Source organism: Falco biarmicus, chromosome 2 (assembly GCF_023638135.1).
Source record: "Falco biarmicus isolate bFalBia1 chromosome 2, bFalBia1.pri, whole genome shotgun sequence".
Lineage (NCBI taxonomy): Eukaryota > Metazoa > Chordata > Aves > Falconiformes > Falconidae > Falco > Falco biarmicus.
This window is the reverse complement of record NC_079289.1, coordinates 104,790,695-104,812,292: the sequence shown is the minus strand read 5'-3', so window position 1 is coordinate 104,812,292 and position 21,598 is coordinate 104,790,695. Positions and strand designations below refer to the sequence as shown.

Sequence of the window (21,598 nt, the reverse complement as noted above, 5' to 3'; positions counted from 1 at the left end):
GGATGACATACAGTCTTCCTCAAGTGTGGAAGAAGTTAAGTTTTCTCCATTTCTTTCTAGTATTTCTTCTCAGTTGCCATGGGAAAAGAAGTTGAGAAGCACTGGAGTGGGGTATCTCTTTCAGATCCCAAGCAAGAGGTGTACAGTGAAATGAAAAAAAAACCCTGTTTTTTTCCTGAAGTCCAAACAAGTAACCTCATGTCTTGTAGTAGAGGATATATATTTAAAAAGATACAGTCTTACTCTTGTCTGAAGGTCATCATTAGGTTTGTTTTTTATTTTAAGTAAAACTTACAACACAAAATGTGCTTTGCAGTTGGTGGTTCTTTAAGAGCTCTTCCATTCTACTGTCACCTGACTAGATTCCAGCAGGGCATTAGCTCCCTGTGATATCTATTACCTGTTCTGTCTTAAATGCTTATTCACCTGAATTTACATTTAAGCCACATCCCTTACATGTTATTTTCTCCCCAAATGTCTATATATTGTGAATGCTGCAAACAATAAGAAGTTTAATATTATTCTTGTATCATCTATAGTTATCAGCAACTTTCAGACCTTTCACTGCTTAATTAGTGAAAACATCAGTTTGTGCAAATAGCACAATAGCACAACAGTCTATGAAAAAATGTGGTTTCTTAGATTTTTTTCTTGTTTACAAGTGAAATGGTAAAGATGAACAATGTCACCATTTTCCATTATTTGATGTTCTAATTTGAATTTGAGAGAGGGGCATTTAACATATTTAGATCTGTATTTGGAGAATATAATAGATAAGCTGAAGCAAGAACACATCTACATATTGGTTAAGGAAAACAGATTTGTGTTTCTGATTTTTTTAAAGAACTTTCATATTTGGTTAGAAACTACTATTTACAAACTGTATTCATTTTAAAGATTGCTCCCACATCTGACAGTGATTTTGGACGATATAATTGTACAGCCACAAACAGAATAGGAACCAGATATCAGGAGTATACACTTGGTCAAGCTGGTAAGTTAAAAAGTTGTTTCCTTTTCTTTAAGTATTTTTTCTTTTTTAATCAAAATTAAGTTCAGGCACACTCTTCTTTTTATTTTATTCCAATAGAATGTTTGCAGTTAATTTTATTTCTCTAAAAGTTGGGTTGAAATATAGATGAAAATAAACTATTCCCTCAGAATATGAATCTTCTTTGGATTTAATGTTAAGGCCTTCTGAAATCTTAAAAAAATTATATTAGTCTAACTTTTCTTCCCTTTGCTCTTACTATATCCTACATTTAAAACAGTTTATTTTGTTACTTTAGCGGAGACACATGGGTTTTGGGCAGTAAAAAAAAGAAAGAATTAGGAAAGTCTTTTTTTCCTTTTTCTCCCTGGTATTTTCTTGATAAACAAAGGATGGAAAAAGACTGAAATACTTCAGCAAAGAATTTTTATCTTTTTCATGTGCACTTCCACTTATTTAAAAACATATTTTGACCCAGAGAGCTAGATTGAATTAATTTAAGCTCTGAGGTGTTCTACAACCAGTTCTTACAAAATTTCTGAATATTTCTAGGTCCCTCTATTGTGGATTAGGTAAATATAAAGATATAACTGTATCTTTGTTCTTTGAAATAACAATTGAGAGTAAATGATAGTTTGTTAGTATCTGTTTCAATTACATTTTCTTGTGGAATGGACTAACACTTCTTCAGGAAGCTTAGAGGTCTCCCAGCATGTGGATCTCAGTATTTAGATGATGCAAATTGTTCTACTTTTAATGATGTCTGTGGAGTTATAATGCAGTTTACAGTACCAAAAGAACAGCCATACTGAAAGCTATACACTCCTTGTGATGCATTGTGATGGACCATTTTCATCAAGTAACTTTCAGGTCATACCATACTGCCAGTCTGGCTGATACATAACAAGGGGACAGGTAGAAATAAGGTCTCATATAATGTTTTTTTTAAAAGTAGGTCTCATATATTTTTTATGAACTTGAATATTTCAGCTATAACTTTCGGTTATATTTTTTAAAAAATAAGAAAATAGACTTTTTGGAGCTCTGCTAGGAGGACTTTTGGAGGTGCACTGCTGAAATGTGTGCATCCAGTCATAGGGAGGCTGTCTTACCTGGTCTGGTATTTTAATATCTATAGTTTTTCTCAGTAGGGTAATTATTTTCATTTAATGTCTCAAGAGTTATGAAAAGCATTTTTTTATTAAGAAATTTCTTGGAAGTTCTACACAGCACTGAAAGATTTTCCCATTACCTCTAAAGGATGGATTAGCACCATATTTTACCATGAATACTATACATTTTTTCTTGTTTTTGCATAGTCATCAAAAGAGCTGAGCTTCCTAAAACAGGAAATTGTGGGGGTTTATTGAAAAACCAGCAAATTTCTATATGGCACAATTTTACCTCATCAAGAAGATCCATTCCTCTTCATTTTACAACTTTTTGGGGTATTTAGCTGTGTGTAGATCTGCAATCTGATCTTCCTTTTATAGCTACATGTGGCTAATGAGAAATATATTACCTTTTCCTTTTGTATTTAACCATATTAGTCCTAGCTAAGTCCTGATTTCATTAAACACTCTTTTCCACGTTACAAAACTCTCTCCTATGTAAGAACTCACACAATCTAATACAAACCTAAAATTTATTTTTTTGTGAAAAGAAATTCCAGAAGAGAAGTTTATAGAATCTTCATTCTTGTTTATCATCGTTTACCTGGTTGATCCAGTTTATTTCAATGGAATTACTTGAATAATTGAGTTTCTGTAATAGGGCTGAAGTTGTGACTGTAGCAGTTCATCAGTACTACATGTGGCACTAAATATGAAAAATAAGTACTCCCTGTGATGCTCAAATTTGAGGTAGTAATAGAAAAGCCTTAAACTTAAGGAAAGACATAATTAATTTCTATACCAACTAATTTGTCTCTAATTAAGGCATCTCTAGACTTGTGGGAAGTTAACATTGATTTGAATAGGTAAACTATATCTATTATGTGTATATTATTTTTGCCATCATTAAATTTAGGAAGTAGATTTAACCTTTACATGTCTCAGGACTTGATTTTCTATATATTCAAGACTAGCGCAAGGTTGCATAGATACATTAAATTCATTAAAAAAAAAAGGGGGGGGGGGCATTGCACATAATTCTCTGATTTTAGTAATTTACATCTATCTCTCTTCAGTACCAGGCTTTCTCTTTGGGGCGACGTGCATCTGTTGATTCAACAGCAGCACTGGTTCTGCTTGTCCTGCTGGGATAAGTGGACACTTGTTTCTGGAGTATCACCTCTTAAGATTTATTACCTGTGTTGCTTCACTGAAAGGGAAAAGCAGTAGAAGGGCAATGTGAAAGCCGCTAGGATAATTTCTCAGTTTCTCTCAGAAGCAGAAGACTTGCCACTAGCAGTCTTTCTTAAACCCATGAACATAAATGATAGGAAAGGGAAAGGAAAATCCCCTCTGCATCCCTCTGGTGTCTTACCAGAAAAGATGAGAAAGTAGAACAATTATGCCAATGAAAACAGAGGAAATAAGGTTGTGATCATTGCTGTGCACTGCTTTTTCATTAAGATGTATATACATGTGAGCGCATCTCAGTAGATTGATGTGGTGCTTAGGGACATGGTTTAGTGGTGGACTTGGTGATCCTGGGTTAACAGTTCTTAAGGATGTTAAAGATCCTTTCCAATCTAAATGATTCTGTGATATTCTGTATCTGCTGATCTTTCTCGTAGATTTTCAAATCAGTATCTCATCACAATGCATGAAACTGCATGATAATTATTTTCGCTGTGTATTTCTCTCCTGCTTTTACAAATAATTAATAATTCTTAATACAAGGTAATTCTCATTAATAATTGAAAAATAACATGATATTTTGATTATGCATTGTATTTCAGCAAATAGAACCTCTAGAAATTCAAGTGAGATCAAATAACTCCATACAAGTTCTAATTCTGTATAATCCAACTATATCACAGACGTTATTGATGCCAGTTTTTGAAACAGGTTACTATTCTCTACTTTTGCAACAGTTCGCTTAACATTTTTCAGACAATTCTTCAGGAAAATTGATGAATACTTAAAAATATGTATTGGAGTTATAAGCATAAAAAGGTAAGTCAGGGTATATTTAGTGAATATGTAATGAATGAAAGATTATGGGGAGTTATTAGTAAAGCGTGGGCTATATATGGACATTCTATATAATGATATGAAATGCAGAAAAGAGAACGAACTCAAGTTTTGTAGTAATAATAATAATAATGAGCCAGTATCCTTAACATAAGCCATTTGTAAGGTAGTATTTATGTGAGGCTGGGAACACTGAGTTTGGGGGTGTCAGGGCTCCATCGTACTAGGCACTACTTACAGTAGTGTAATGCACAATATTCAGTATCCTAAAAGATTGACATTTTTATCATTTGCATCTAAATAGACAATTTTTGAGGGAAAAAACAGCAAATAACAAATGTAGATCACTGTTACAAATTTTGCACTTAAACTAGAATCAGCTGGAAATGAAAAACAACCAGGGAGATAGAGGATAAAACCATCATAATAATTACAGTTATAAAATGTCAAATGCAGCTTTCTTCCTAGTTTTACTACCTCTCTTGCTTTACTCTGGTAGATTAGGAAGCCCTAATGATTGATATTAAAGCCTATAATTTTTTTTCATGCATTTCAGTAAAGCCTGGGTTTCCTTCTGGCTTTGATTGTAAATACTAATGCTGGGGTGTAGCACACTTTCTCAGTAGCTCTGTTGGGGAAAAATAAATACTCTTTCTCCCTGGGACACAGTATTAAGCAAAGTATGCTGATAGGATAAATTTTACAAATAATGATCATTTTAATGAATAGTTCCCTTTGAAAATTCTGCAGGAATTACATTGCTTCATGTTTTGTTCCATTTTTCTGCTTTGCTGTTTTTCAGCAGAATAGAGTTACCTTTTATTTTTTAATTTACTGCTAGTTAAAAAGTGGCCATACTGTCACAATGCCATTATCTTTATTTCTGTTGCCCTCCTTAAGAAATTAGACTTATTGATGATAGAAAAAAAAAAATTCAGAATTTAGATGCAATTTGCAGCCCTACTATTTTGTATGACAGGAAAACTATAACCATTCACTTAAATTATACAGAGCTACTGAATCAGCCTGAATTCCAGACACTTTCATTTAAACCTTTCAAAACAATTGAAGAACTGCAGCCTGTTTAAGGTTTTGCACTGAAAGGTGTTGGCCATTACTGGTAAATGGTGAGAAACCAGCACTTTTTGAAAGCTTATTTGGATATGCTCACCATCTGACTTGCGGTGGTCAACTTGTAAAAATACCACATGGTTGACATGACTCTTTTTCATTGCGTAAACATTTAAATTGCTGTGTGAGTGACATGTAGAATGCAAAAAGAACCACAGTCTTTTTCATTTCTTGCCACTGCAAATTACTTACTTCATGTACAACCACACCTTTTGTTTTAGAAGTCTGCTTGTACTCTGTTTTTTCTCTATGACAGGCTTAGGCTTTGGCAAGCTAGGTGAGGTTGACAGATTATCTCAATGGCTGTAAGAGCCTGAGATGAGCACAGATATTCCTAGATTTTCCCAGATCTATTTTAGTCATAGTTTATGTGAAATATCAGTATGAATGGAGATGGCACTAACTAGCAAAGCATTTTTCCTTTTTATTGAGATCTCAGTGTCATTGTTTTCAGTGTTTTTGTATGAAGAAGTAGGAAAATGTGTGGCCATGAGTAGTCTAGGATTATGTTGTTGAAATAGGTAATCTATTATCTTAAAATGGTAAAGGTTAAGGTTGTGATACAGAGAGCTAAACTGTATTTTTTGAGTAATTTTTTTTTCTTTAAATATTAACGTGTATTTTGCACGTAGCAGCCTGAATCCAGAGCCCCTAAAAATTAAAACTATGATTCACCTCTAAGGCTATCACGGCCTTACTCATCCTAGACTTCCCCTTCCCCTTCTTTCTTCTGTTCTAGGATGGCAAAGGTGTTAAAAGCTCAGATAAATACTCCAAGCCTTTCTTTCAGTCTTTGCACCTAGAAGGATACTTTCTTTTTTGATGAAAGCTGAGATTGTGGTCTCACCCTGTCATGTCTGGAACATCAGCTCAGTATGGAGATACACAGTGCCTTAAGTGTAACAGGATCAACGGCTGGCACAAACCATACTAATAGGCAGTGAACACAGCATACAAATTAGCTACATCATACAACTCTGACGATGAATTTCAAACTTGTCTTGCCAAATCATCCCTATTACATGTTTTGCACAGCACATTATAGAACATCAAGGATTTTACAGCATTTAGAGGTGATGACACATAAGAATACTTAAAGAAATGAGGTGCTATATCTGTTTCCTTTCTACAACACTATTAAAGCAAATTAAAAAACAAAATATGTTCTATGATGTCATTAGATACTGAGCATTCACATGCCACTATGTAATTAAACATATTTTAAGCATTCTGTATACAGAGAAGGTCAATGAATATGGAGAATAATAACATCAAAAGCAAATGAAGACATGGGAAAGACAATAACTAAGCTGCACAGAAATGACATTCTTTAACCTGTTTTACATAATCAAGTCATGCTCAAAATATGATAAGGTTGATCGATAACTGACAAGGACTACAACATCAAATTTAACAGTTTATTAATCTGGATTTGTGGTGCTGGCACTTTGGTGCTGGTTAATGGATGGGGTTTTTTTTCTCCAAACATCTGGGCTTTCACACAAGCAAAATAAAATCAAAGAAGTAGGATTTCATTTTCCCTGGAGAGTAATGTAAAAAAACAAACAAACAAAAAAAAAAAAAACCAAAAAGAAAGATAATAATTCAGTTCCAAGATCACGTTATGGGATGATGATGATTTAATTTTTGTATTGTTTTTTTAAGGATTCCTAAGTTGCTTTCACTGTATAACTTTTCCCTCGCTGTTGCCAAAATCCCATGTACCTCCACAAAAATATGAGCAGATCTGAGCTGTAGTTCTCTGTTCTAAAACTTGCCATTCACATCTTTGGCAGCATCTGTTCTGATCTGGGAAGACTGGAGCCGGGGAGATTCTTTGTTATACCCAGAGTAAGACACAAACGAGGACAAATGCTGCTAATCAAGGAAATGCATATATATATATATATATATATATATATATATATATTAAAAAAAAATTAAATACTTACATAACCAAAACATTCATGTGTTGTGGCAAGCAAATAGCCATAGGAAAGAGAGGGAAAGACAGCAGAGGTGAAAATCTAGCAAGCAGTCAGGACAGAGTTGCAAGAGACAGTCACCACCATGGATCCAGTGGCGTTCCGCCAGTCCATAGTCTCCGTTCACGTCGGTGGTGGGGGTCTCTGGATGACCACTGACTGTTTGGTGGCCCAGCCTTTTACAGGGCGTTCAAGGAGGGCCACCTCCCAGACAGTGGCAGTACCGCATTCCTCTGGGGGGCACATGCAATCGCTGCGTAGGTGGGGTGATCATCCATGTCTAGGCACGACCCTCACGGGGGCGAGGCCTTTCCTTGCCCTTGGCCAAAACACAATGTCAGGCAGCGGTTGGCTCCTTATCACTTCACAACCATTAAGTCTTGCAGGAGCCCCGCTAACAAGCTTTGAGACAGTCAGTTTGAGATACGGTCTCCCACAGCATCAGCTAAATGATTTTTACTAAAAAACTAAACAACAACATATTTTCAGTAAGTCTATGTGTGAAACTATCAACACAGTAATGGTGTTTTGCTTTGTGTGCATATATCTTATTTTCATTTGTTATTTCTGCATTTATTTGCTAGCTGTGGTCCTGTTTCCTAATTAATTCCTTATTTTTCCAGAATTCCCAGTGATTTGGTAAATCTACTGCAGTTTTCCCAAAGCAAGGACAACCAGACAAGACTGAGCCTAACTTGTAGATTTAATACTGAATTTCTCTCCATTCTGGGGATGTACAAGCATGAACTATTTCATAGCAATCTTTCACTCCAAAGATCTAGTCCCCAGCCCCATCTCTTTCCCTGACATGATCCTGATTCCATTTACGTTCAGCATTTAGACATAGTTATTTTCAGTCAATATATGTGCCATATATACAGAGGTGGGAAAAGCTGCAGGACTGCACTAGGTACATATTGACATGAGATAGGAGACAAGAGCTAACTGGAAGATAAATCTCTGACCACACTATCTTCTTTCACACCATCACTTCCTTTTCTCCATTTATACCTAGGACTGCTAAACTCTAAAAAGGAAAATTATTTTCTTCCATAAAACTATCCAAAAAATAGCTGTAAATAGAATCCATAGTGATAAATCATGATCATTTATTGAACAGCTTAGGTAATAATAGTGATAGACTTGAAAGAGCATTTACGTATGAGTGGAGATAAATATGTACTCATAATTCTGTGTGTAGTTCTCTATCAGCTGCAGTAATGTTTTTTGAAACCGAATGAATACTGCTTAATTTAGGCCGATATATCATGAAGTTCATTTGTGCTAACCAGCTTTATCTGCTGAGTACAAAATACGTCAAGTGCAATTTTACACTTATTATTTGGGGATTTTTTTATTTATTTTATTTTTAAGGAATTCTTACGTGAATACAGTCACATACTGAATTAAAGGAATAGACACTGTGGAAAAAAGATGAAGTTGACTAAACGTCTAACACTTTTCAGTGACTTGTTTTAATTTAAAGGTTGAACTTTTGCTGACATCCCTTGTTTTGACAGCAGTATAATGACAACAAAGCTAGCAGTGGAATTTCTAAGAAAGTATACCAGTATATGTGCTATCACTAAGTGATCTTTAGATAACAGAAAAGAAATCACATACTTTTTCTACCATCTAGTCTTTCAACTTATATGCATAACTGTATATGAAAGAGTAATGACTGCCCATAGATAAACTCCTCTTAAGATTCATTTGGACAGTTGGGTTTAGAAGGAAAAGGAACAAGAGCCATCCATAGTTCTATCCTTTCAGAGTATACAGCTTTGCAAATTATTCTTCACTCCTGGTAAACATTGAGCCAAAAGCCTTGCAATTCTAACATGAAAATGATGGCGATACTCCAAATAATTTCAGCAGACAGGGGACAGCTCAAATGCTGGAATGTTTAGCTAGATCAGGACCAGAGGGCTGTTAATCTTGCACAATCAAATTCATACTCATTAGAGAACTACAGAATTAGATTCAGTTCATTATACTGCTCATAAAAAAGTTAAAGATTTACCTAGTCTGAAACAGATAGTAGGTATTTTATTGTATCTTAATGGAATTGTTACTATTTATTTCTGATTTTGACTAGGAATGTGTCTCCTGTTGTATTTTCTTCAAGTGCTTCACTCTTTTCTTGGAAACTGATATATTTCAACTCTGAAAACTGCATAAAAGTTACCTACAAGTGTAGGTTGCTTAGATTTTAGGATGCATATTTAAAATAGTACTGTGGACATATTTCAAACTTAAATGAGTTTTAAACATATTTCATTGTGCTAGTTATGCAAGTTATTTTGCTAGTTATGCTAGTTATTTTACTGGGTTTTCACAGGAGCTTAATTTTATGCTTATTACCAAATGGAGTCATATCTTCATTTGGCAGAAATTATACCTGAATCTGCAGTAGAGAACATAAGGTTCTTCCTGAAGGATCACTTCTTCCCTATGCACCATTTACTGTAGATAATTATACGCAGGCATACGCACAAGGAGAAGATCTCCTTAACATTTTGAAAGTCAGGAACAGAGTGGATAGGTAAATAACACATTTTTGTTTCATACTATTGACCAAATAATTGTTTGGATCCAAACTGAAGTAACAGTGAATTGCCGTATAAAAAAAAGCATACAAAAACTAACATAAAAATAGCCCAAGTGTAATTAAATATTCATTCAACCCTAAATTTTTAAGTTGTTTCATTTTGTACTCTTTTAACAGGAAAAGAATAAAAGTGTTTAGAAATTATTTATAAATATGGTAGATATCCACAGCTCCTTTTAGCTTTCGGTTAAATCAAAAGAGTGTTCATCTGCAGCACTGGAGAGTTATATTAATTTTCACAAGTGTTTGGTATCCACATCACTCACACAGTGCCATGCTGCTTTAGTCTTTAGTTTGCCTATCCTGAACTGCTTTGCTGACATTCTTATGCTGCATTTTTCCCACCCCTCTCAGAACCATCTTTTGAGCTAGGGAGAGAAAGAATCTGTACACAGAATACCACTTAAGGTATTGTCGCTATTGGGCAGGAAAAAAAAAATAGTATTGCTCTCGGCTGTAAAGAGAATCTGGAGGAGAGGGGTCACAAGTCGGTTCTAATCCTCATCCTCCTCTGACTTAGGGATCAATGCTTACCTAGCAAGCAAATCATATAACTAATTATTCTTCTGTGTGATCACAGAAAAAAAAAAAAAAAGTATGTTTTTTGAACAGATTTACTTTTTTTTTAAAAAAAAAAAACAACAATATGACTTGTTGATCAATTTTGGAAAAGTTTTAAAACCTGGATCTGTGTTCTCCTGGATGCATAGCATACTGCTTACCTTTGGTCAGTCTATCTGACCATAAACCTTGAATTCCTCTCTGCAGAGTAATACAGCTTCACTAAGAAGGATAAAAATTTCTTGCAACATCCCATATCCTGATGAAATTAATGTTTTCTGGATTAAGAAAGAATTTGAAGTTTGAATCCCTCAAGCTGAGATTTGCCTTCTACTCAAATATTTAACATCAGGGATTCATATAGTTGTGTCTATAAGTAAAAGATATTAAAGCTGTTCATCCATGTGAATAAATCTGTGCTACGTTTAACGCAATGAGCACCAAGCATTGGAGGTTTCAGGAGACCTATATTCAGAAATGCTAAGTGTGGAAAGACACAGAGGTATGATATTAGCATTAAGACAGCAACTCTGACAACTCTTAGAAAAATGTAGGTGCCTGATTATTAAAAGGTTATAAAAATCAGCCCCTTTAGAGCAGCTTTGCCAGATGTTCTTTTCCTGAGAATTTGTGGCTGAATATGTCCTTGAACCACTCTTTAATATTTTATAGAAATTTTTGGCTCATTTTCATTCAAGTACCAATACTAGGTGAAGCTCAGATTGATTCTCTTTTTATTCCCAACTGTCTGACAGCCCTTGAATAAAGACTACATTTTATGTAAATGGTTCAGTACCCACTAACTGAATGATAGAATCATAGAATAATAGAATCATTTAGGTTGGAAAAGACCTCTGACATCATCACGTCCAACTGTTAACCCAGGACTGCCAAGTCCACTACTAAACCATGTCCCTAAGCATGGCAGAGTGCATAGGCTTTGGCTCAATTTCTCGCATGTCCTTATAAATATACCTTCTATACCATGGAGACAAAAGCAATGTCAAATCTATAAGCAGGTATGGAAATAATTGTCAGATGTATCACAAGAGAAAATTTTAGTGGTATTTCAAATCCCTGGTTTTCTGTCCACACAAACTGAAATTCTTCGTAGTATTTTCAGTACAATTTTTTGTAATTACAACACTTTAAAATACAGAACAATTAGAAAGGAAAGTCTTTTGTGTTCTATGTGTCAGTTTGGTCGTACTTGCAGAAGTAGCATAACGTTTCTATTTTTAGAGATGTACTAACCCCAAGGATAATTTTTTGCTCTTGTTTCATATCTAGCATCTCAATGCCTGCAGACACCTATTTTGTTTTCATAGTTACTTTCTGCTTTGAAAGATATGCACTTGCTTTTAATTTCAGATAAAATGTTTCTTTCAACCTATTCCACAAATTATTTCTTAAACTGGAAAGAGAATAGAAGCTTTCTACTAATATACCTTTCTAGTAGCCTGGAATCCACTCTTTCAAAAAAAGAAAAAATTTATTCATGTTTTCAGCTGTATTTCAGAGTTTCATAAAAATGGCCAAACCATTTATGCAGTTTTGTCATAATCTTATTTGGAAGAATTCAGACTCTGAATGATCTATTTAGCCATAACTGTTCTTATTGTTAAATTTTATATAAAGTTTGATATTCTCTTTCACATAATTATACAGTAAACAAATAATCTCTTACACTGATTTATGACTAAATTAGCTATTAAAAAGGATCATACTATAAAAGAAAGGCAGAAATGGAAAATATTTTTGCATAACTTCAGCATACAAGAAAATAAATGTGGTTTTCTTATAGTTCTGTATTAGAAAGTTTAAGTTCTTTATCTAATGCAAACATTATTGTATCATAATCATGTTTTCTTCCCTTCAAATTGCTAAGGAGACTTTTTGAGGTAGATTATCAACTGTTTAGGTCTGCCTAGTTGCTGCTGACTATTAAATTGATGTTTGTACTTTTTTAGATGTGCCATCAAATCCTTATGGAGTACGAGTTTTAGAGTTGTCACAAACCACTGCCAAAGTTTCATTCAATAAGCCAGATTCACATGGAGGTGTGCCCATTCATCATTACCAAGTGGATGTAAAAGAAGTAGCCTCAGAAACCTGGAAAATTGTTCGCTCCCATGGAGTTCAAAGTAAGTATACAGAAAATAAATGGAATTATTTTAACTGAAAAGAATGTCAAGGGAAAGCAAGCAAGCATATGCTGATTCTTTATTTCTCCATTAGGCTTAGTCCGGTAGCTGTATCTTCAGTTAACTTTAATGCAGACCTCTTTACACCAATTAGAAATTTTACTGTAATCTTGTAAAAGTCAACTGTTACTTTTTAGTTTTAAAAAAGTTTAGTGAAAAAAATTACAATTATTTTACATTTTTCACTGTTCAGTCAAGTAGATAAGAATATTTTTGAATCTATAAATTTCAAAGAGTAGAAATCACATAGCAGTTAGTTTGAGAATATGCAGTACATATGCAGTTAACTTAAAAATTTTAGGTACGCTATTATGTAATATTTAATCCTGGGCATTAATTACTGATTTTGAGCTACTCAGTAACCTTTCTACATACCTGTTAATATTCATCATGACTGTTTCAAAAGCATATCTACAAAGTATTTTTCAACAAACATTAGATGCCTTCTTTGCACTCCTCTAAAGTCAGAAAACAGTGTAAGCCTCCCCAAATTGAGAAGAATTCTTCAAGTACGTTCCAAGTTGGGGTGTTTATGCAGAGTAATGTTAAGAAAATACATTCAAGAGATCAGTAACCACTTGCATTCTTATTTACCCCTTGGTATTTTTAACAGGTAGGGCAAGTTAAAGCAGCCCCAACAGCCTTCTGATTTATACAGCAGGAGGTGAATTGTTGCAGCTATCAGCATAGTAATGGGAGAAAAAAATGTAGCAAATTATCTAATATGTGTTATTTTTTTCCCTTTCACATCCCATAATCCACACACAGAAATTCTGGATTGAGCAGAGCATGTTCCAAATTACCATTATTTCAAAAAAAACATGTAATGAACATGTCATCAACATAAATTCAAAGAAACATAATGACTTTTTATCTTTTGTTTTTCTTAACCAAACACAGTAACTGTAAATCATAGTAGCATTCATTTCAGTCCGGTATAGCTTGTGTTTCTTTCAGTACTAGAAGATCTAAAGAAGACAATGTGTTTCTTCTAGCTGCAGGCTTACACATTAATGGACACTAGTGTACCAATTCTCTTCTTTTCATGTTACGTTTCAGACCAAGTTTGAGACTTTTTTCTCATAGCTACTTCCTTCAACGAATTTACAGTAAGTTTCTTTGATGAGAACTACAACATACCAAATACTAAAACCTGAAGTGACCAGTCTGTGTTAGTAGGGTACAATGCACTGAAATGAGAGCAAACCCAGGGACTGCAGAGTGCAATCACACAGACAATTTAAAGATAAATCCAGAAAAAAAAAAAAAAGGTCTTCCCCCTAAAACTTTCTTTCCTATAATTTATGTTAATGTGAAGTTTATAAAAAATCAGCGATTACATTAGGAAAGATGTATACTTGACAGACCCTTGTTGTTATTGGAGTTGACAGGAGCTGCCTTCTTCAGTAGTTCACACTTTGATTTTTGAACATTCTTTCGGCATGACATGTTTTTAAGTTGTTGTATACAGTTGTTTTATTCATTTGGAGATTTCTATATAACATTAATTGATCTTCTTGGAATTATTTTAGTGCAATATCTCTTTGAATTGTTCTAATATTTAAAAGCAGAGTAGAGTAGCAGGTACAAGTATCTGCAGCCCTTATGAAGACAATACCACTGTGAAGTTGACTGTAAGTATTTAGGATCTCTGCTGCCATCCCTACTAAAATTGGATATACAGCTCCTTTGAGAAGAAGGCTGTATTAGTTTCAGCATGCCGTCATGTTATTTCCCCACATCTCCCTTTTGTGCAATTTTCCTTTTTTTCAGTTTATTCTCCTTTCTTGCTTGGAAGTTTTCAGGGGCTTTACCTTCTTTCAAGTACATATTTTCCTCTTCATGTCATTGTCCCTAGCTGTAACGCTGAGAGGTCACACTAGTTTTGGACATCTTGGAAGTACTTCTTAATGGCATGTATTATCAAAGACTATTCCAAGTGATGACAAAAAATAGTAAATATGAAAAACCTGAGAAGTTATCTTGGTATACAAATAGGTATACTTAGATAAATATTGGGAAGGTAAACTTTACTGAGATGACAGTGGGCAATTTTAAAAATTAATGCTAGATCCATAATTAATTCATGATGTTTTCTGAAATCTCTTTGTATACCCCTGCATAGAAAGATTGAGATTGTTTATCTTGTATTTTTTTCTGAATTTCTCTCTGAACTACTTTAGAAATCAAAAACTACTTTAGAATTTCAAGTATTTGCTATGCAGAAGGCATCTTGTTTTTGTAAACCTTGTTGGTGCTACACTATGTAATTTGATAGAGAAATCAAAAGGGATCTGGTTTCATTTATCATAAGTTCTTGCATATATTCTATAATGAGTTAAAAACTTGTTCTATTTGTGAGGTGCTGTAGGGCCAAACCAGAAAAACAAGATGTGTTACTGAAACACAGACTGAGCAGCCAGGAGCAGAAAAAGTCTTTGGAGGTGGACATGCCAAAAAACAGTATTTGTGGGAGGTTTTCTGACAAAAATACTGCTAAGTGTAACTGGAGGATTTCAGAACAGATTAGCCTTTGCTTGTTTTCTGAGCATTCGGAGAGTTTCAGCAAGTTTTCTAAAGCATGTTTAAACTTCTCTCCATTTACGTTTTAGCATACTTACAATGTCATTGTAAGAAAATAGTGAGATATCCTATTCTAAAACCCTCTTTTTGGTTACTGAAAGGTTTTTTAAAGAAGCTTCTCTTAGTATGAAGGCTTTTTTTTTTTTTTCTTTATGCTTTTTGAGACATTTAGGATACTTTCAAGTCTTCTGAATGATTAAAAAAAATAAATGTTTTGGAGACAGTTAGACAGTTTCTCATTGTGCTTAGGGAACTATGGACCACTTTTCTACCATGCCTCAACATCTTCTCAGCTGAGTGACGAGAATGTTTAGACTATACACAGTCAGTATTTTGTATTAGGATTTGTAGTTGGGTCATCATAATTTTCATCTTGGTCAATATTCCTTAGTGGAAAAAAATATATTTTTTTTTCACATTTAAGGGGCAAGTTTATGGCTAAGATTAAGATATAAATGCTGTTTACACAAGGACAGTTAACTGCTTGCACAACTCAAGTAATGATGCATACATAATGCATGAGTCATGATTTTTTCCCAGCAGCCAGTGATAAACTACGATGAAATTTTACAGGATGTCTTTTTATCAGGCTGATTTAACTCAGGAGTGATAAAACAGCACTGCAGCCCTTTCTTGCCAGCTTAGGTAATGTGTAAATTCCAAGACCATCTTTTAGGGGAAAGAGGCAGAAAAACTTACATGCAGGAGAAAATAGTGCCTGGGAGGCTCTTAGCCTTCCAATACAGAGATTGTCAAGACTAAACTGGGTCTTCTGGTCCCTCTCTACTATTACCAGAAGGAATAGTGTAGTTGTCTTCATACAGGCACAGAGAACAGCCATAAACTCATAAAATAAATGAAAACTATATTTTTAAATGAAACAAACATTGTGGAAATGTGCCTACAGAAGTTAGTTTATAAATAAAATGTTAATGAATAATGAACAGATGTTCCAAAAGATTTTTGAAATTGATTGATAATAATGCTAACAAGTCATTAATGCTCTTATGATTGTGATGCAATAGCTATGTATAAAACTTTCTACAAGTAGGGTTATAATTAACTGGGTGTTTTTAAATGAAAAATACAATAGATGCTTACCAAAGCTATTAGGCATTCTTATGTAATCAATCATCCAGTAAATACGAATAAGTTTAATCAGAAAAATTAAAGAGTATGAAATGGATTCAGTGCAAATCTGTTCAAACAGCCTGCAATTCTTTTCATCTAGGAAGAACGCTGCCAGTTTCTTCAAAGAATCCCTCAAAAGGTAGCTTTTGTCTCAATCTCTACTAGTCTGAACTGTTTTCAGATTAAATTAAAGAGAAAATCCCAGAGTCTTGGAGCTGTAGCCAAAAATATCTGTTTCTCTATTCCCTCTCCTTTGTCTTTTATAATGAAGAAGATTTCATTTGGAAGTCTGTGCTGATTGCAGCTATTGAAGGAGAGCACAGAAAGTGGAGCAATCATTCTGATACACCAACTTCAGACTCTTTAGGGATTTAAAAGTCATAATCAACACTATCATAGTTCATCAAGAGATCAGTGAGCAAATGATAGCCAGATTTCTCTGCAGTTGTTAGGTGCTTTTCTGATTATGCAAACTGTTTTGTTGCAGGGTAGCTGCAAATCTGTTCGTAGCTCCACTTTACAGTGACAATGCAGTAGGGTCTCCCTGTGGGCTGGAGTCCAGAGGACAGGGGGGTGAGCAGGGACAGTCAGAGCTAACAGTGCCCTCAGGGTCCAGACATTTATGACCCTGTCAGTAGTACAAAGTCCACTAATCTTGAAGTAACAGAAATGCACATAATATTGGCAAAGTTCATTCTCCGAGAAGAGTTTGCATCCTTTCAGCCAGAGAGCTGGTAAATCCCTGAGTGTGGGATATTGACCATCCACCATCAAGAAGGAGATAAGAACCAGTGAAGAGCATTTGCCATGCTTTCTTCCGTAGACACTAAGAAACGAGTGAGAAGGTGAAGATACCTTTGCTGGGAAAAGTTGTCTTACCACAATATTCTGTGCAGTTTTATTTTTTTTTTTTTTTAATGACGTTCACTTATCAGTTTCTGAGTAACCAGCTTAGACTTAATAAGAAAAAGCCTTCATTATTTTTTCCCTTTCAAACAGTATTGATTTTTCCAAGGAAGAAATGGAATGGACTCAGAGACTGAAAATGACAGTGAAATTCAGTTCCAAAAGTCCCTTCAGTCCCTCAGAAAGCACCAATGGTATAACTAACCGAAAATCCATCAAGGTCTTGTTTCATCTTAATAGCATTATAAACACTACTAATTCTGGTTCACAGGTAGCAAATAATGCGTTCATAAAGAAAAGGACTTGGCTTATACACAGTCCTTAAACCACTGTGGAGGTGTGCTTGAAACCTGAAAAAAATACACTCTGAAAACTTGTATGTCTTCAACAGGAATACATAAAACTTCATTTTGCAGTCAGTCAAACTCAGAATATAATGGGTATGGCCTCTGAAACTAGCCATTTTTCATTCCTTTTTCACATTTACAGACAGACAGAGAAATGTGTCAATGGATCTTTCTTTTCAAAGCATTAAATTTTATATAGGAATGAAATTCCAAGGAAAACCAGTTTCTGCATTTCTAGTGCCCCTCAATTTGCTGGTGACAGAGTAACATAATACAGTAAAACCCCAGACCATATTAAGATGATAATGGAAATTCACCTATGGGATATGTGAATGGTTGGCATTTTCATTTTAGGGAACAGAGAGACACATTTGGGGAATTATGTAGCCAGTAATCTCTCTCTCACATGTGTCTCCCCCTATTTTTTCTCTTGCTTCCTCCAAACTGCAGCAAGTATTTTTACTCCCCTCTCTGAAAGGGAAAAAATGCAGTCTTCTTTTAAGAGATTTTCACAACTTTCTGCTGTCCTTTCATTAGGTCAATAGCTTTTTGATATGATATTCATCTCATGCATGTAGTGTATTTAGTATTTGTGTATTGTTCTTGTGTTTGGAAATTCTCAGATTTAAAATCAAAATAGCTTTTTTAATATTTATTTTCATCTATTGCTTTTCATGATTTTTTAGGAATGGTTTGATAGAATTCTAATTTTTTGTACTTTTTAATTTTTGAAATTAAATTATTATTATTTTACATAAAATCTCAATAAATAGGGAAGTCTGCTTGAAGAACAGGTAAAGGAAAGTCTACTCATTTCTTTAATGTTTTAAAATGTTTAGCAACATTTTAAAAAGGTTCAAGGTTTTCTGAGTTTTTAAGGAAGCTCCTAAAGCAGCAATGTCTAGATGATTTAGAATTTCTTATATTGGTAGCAAATTGTAGCATGAAATTACTTCAGGAAAGTGCATATAGCAGGACTTACAGATGGTAAAGTTGCAGCATCTTTACAATTACACCTTGCAAAACACTATTATTAAACAATAATAAGAAAGGAGAAGTAAATTGTAGTTTAGAAGGAAACAATACATTTCAGTCATTCATGTTTTTCTTTAACAGTGTAAACTTCATAAATTCGTGGCAGATGAAAATACAGAACCTATTTTGAATACCTTACCATTTTTTACATAAGGTGTTGTTTGTTTGTTTGTTTTTTCTTAAAGCATTTGCCTACTGGTATATTAATGTAAAATTAGCTGTAGTCATGTTAGTCACTGGTGAATCTGAGGATATTAATATGTAGTGATGCCCTAAAAATAACTTACTCAAAGAATGCCTATTCTGACATAATTTTTAATGCACTAAGTTCAGGTAACTACACAATGTGACAACCTTACATTATTCTTAACTTTCTACCTTAAAAATTAAAAATGTCTCGTATAGTATATTTTTCTGAAAATTAAACAAACAACAAAACCCACCAAACAAAACAAAACAGCTGGGCTTAACTAGTGTCTCTAAGTCTTGTTTTTTTTTCAGGAAGTATTCTGTTGGGTTACAAGTCTTTTAACCAAATTATTCCTGGAGTTATAAGGCAGCATTTGTAGGATATTAACATAAAATATTTTCTATAATGGAAAAATTATATAATCTAAAGTTAAACTACATTTCCAAAAACATGGGGTAGAAGAAAGAATACAGAAAATGAACATGATATGAAAGCTGCTTTTCTGAATCTGTTTATGTCTTTTGAATTTTAATCGTCAAGCATATTTTCTCTTTCTTCTTTGGATGGCAAAAAGTAGATGTTTTATGAAATAATGCACCAAATATAATGTGATTCAATAATGAGTGTATTATTTGTAAATATAGTTCATGCAGTAATATCAAAACGTGCCAGCGATGCTTCATCAACATATGCTTACAATTTTTTTTTTACTGAGTATTTTGTTGAAGCAGACAATTTTGAAAGTCTTGCGGTAGCATAATCAGGCTATGTACGAAAAGCAGTTTAATATTTTGTTAAATATAAGTGTTTTTAAAACTTTCCATTATAATGCAAAATGAAAGGATGAAAAACATTACAGCCTAACAAATGTTGAAGTCTGTTCTTTGTACAAGAAAATGAAATCCATTGACAGGTGGACTACAAGTGGTATTATGTTACATATCTGAAAAATAAACATAACATATAGAAAGAATCAAAGGCATTTTTCTTAAGAAAAAAATACTAAGAAAGTTTGTACAGCATCTTATCTTTTGCAAATTGAAGATCAATAAATGTAATATTTTGGTTTTAACTATTAAGGGGTTCTCAGACTTTAAGCACTACTGCGGGTACTTGCTTTCAACATAACAACTTCTTTTCTCTCTGCTTCTTGACAAGTTGGAGATCAAATCTGGAATTAGTAATTCTTTGTTATTTCACATTCAAATCTCAGCAGGTTCAGTTCATTTTTTTTCATCTAAGTACATTAAATTTCATGTACTTTGTGAAATCATAGAATAATTTTGAAGCAAAGGGACCTTGTGATCATTGGCTCCAAACCCCGCAGGTCACAGCAAAGCCAGCTTCCAAGTTTTGTTAGGGCTTTGTCCTGAGTTTTGAATTTCTCTATTAATGGAAATTACATATTTAGTGGTTCGTTTGAGAAACAAGGCATTTCTTAAACAAGGTCTCATCTGTACTATTTTTTCACATGCATTTAACATATTTTTTTTTAGGCATGTTCTAGTAGAGAAAGGATTTTCTGTTACACAAGATCTGCTTTTGAATTGCTGTGCTGTGTGTTATGCTTGGTACTGTTGCTCTTTTTACTATACGTGTCCTTAAAGTTAGAGGAAGTTATGTACATACCAGTGTTGATGAGGTAATTAAAACTTGAAGTGTTCTAGCTCTGTAATGCTTTTTGCTTTTGAATTGGCTATGCCAGTGAGAAGGCATGCCTGAGTGTAGGCAAACCTTATTATAATTCTTCTAGTCAAAAAATATTCAGTGATTTTAAAATAAGGACATTCCATTTTCTTTTTTACTTTTTATAGTACATATAATGTTCCAAGCAATGAAATGGTGTTTTTTCCTGTGTCTGTGCAGTTAAGAGTTTTGGGTAAAACTACTGAACTTCATATTCTGTCTTCAAGCAAGAGTTTCTGAGAGACATCACACAAACAGATATTCTCTCAGAAGACTACAGTTTTATAGTACATGGTTTTCCACTGAGATTTCAGAAACACCATTATGGAAAAAGATATTCTTTCTTATGGTAAAATATATCAATTACTGGATCTTATTATTGTCACAGGGAGGAAATTGAATTGTCATGTACTACATCTTAGATTTTAGGGTTTGTACTTTTTGCTTCTTTTGTACTGAAGCATGAAAGTATGTACCCCATTGATTACTAAAACGCTCTCCCAGTGTAACAATACTTCATCTTTAAACTGGGAAGACTTTCAAATGGATTCCTGAGGGATATGAACCCCATATCATTAAATAGTTTTCATAATGAGTTTAAAGATTAAGTATAGTATATCTGTATAATTTGTAGATCTAACAGAAATAAGTTGCAAATATTTTGGTAGCCTAGGTCAGCATTCAAAATTGTTTTAATAGTTGAAAATCTTCAATAATGTCTAGTGCAAGCTGCTAAAAGCAGAAGGAAAAAAATGTTCATTAACCTGTTCCTGTAGCTGCCTGTCAAAATTTGGGGAAATGCATTTTTAGTAAGTATTTGAGATATTGAATTCCTTGGCATATCTGTCAGATTTGGCTTCCTATGACATAAATTGTGATCACATTCAGGTCTAAAATGACACTGTCTATTCCTGAGAAGTGTTTCTTCATTTCTGGAATATCATGTATGTATTGCAGAAATTTAGAAGTACCTGAAGTCTCTGGGATTTTTGTACATGTTAAATGATGCCATAAGTCATTCAGAAAACACTCCTGGGTTCTGAATTCAGCTTTGGAATCTGGTTCTCCATTTAGCAGACCATTAGGCAGTCAATTTA

The 21,598-nt window shown here is 33.9% G+C and overlaps 1 protein-coding gene across 1 annotated transcript in view; it reads left to right on the top strand.

Moving 5' to 3' along the window:
• The window catches only part of NCAM2 (neural cell adhesion molecule 2), a 305,254-nt gene that overhangs the window by 220,577 nt on the left and 63,079 nt on the right, over positions 1-21,598 (top strand). Inside the window, exons 11-12 of the mRNA XM_056329648.1 lie at positions 898-994; positions 12,390-12,563. Coding sequence (XP_056185623.1) covers positions 898-994; positions 12,390-12,563 — 271 coding nt within the window. The remainder of the gene's footprint in view (positions 1-897; positions 995-12,389; positions 12,564-21,598) is intronic.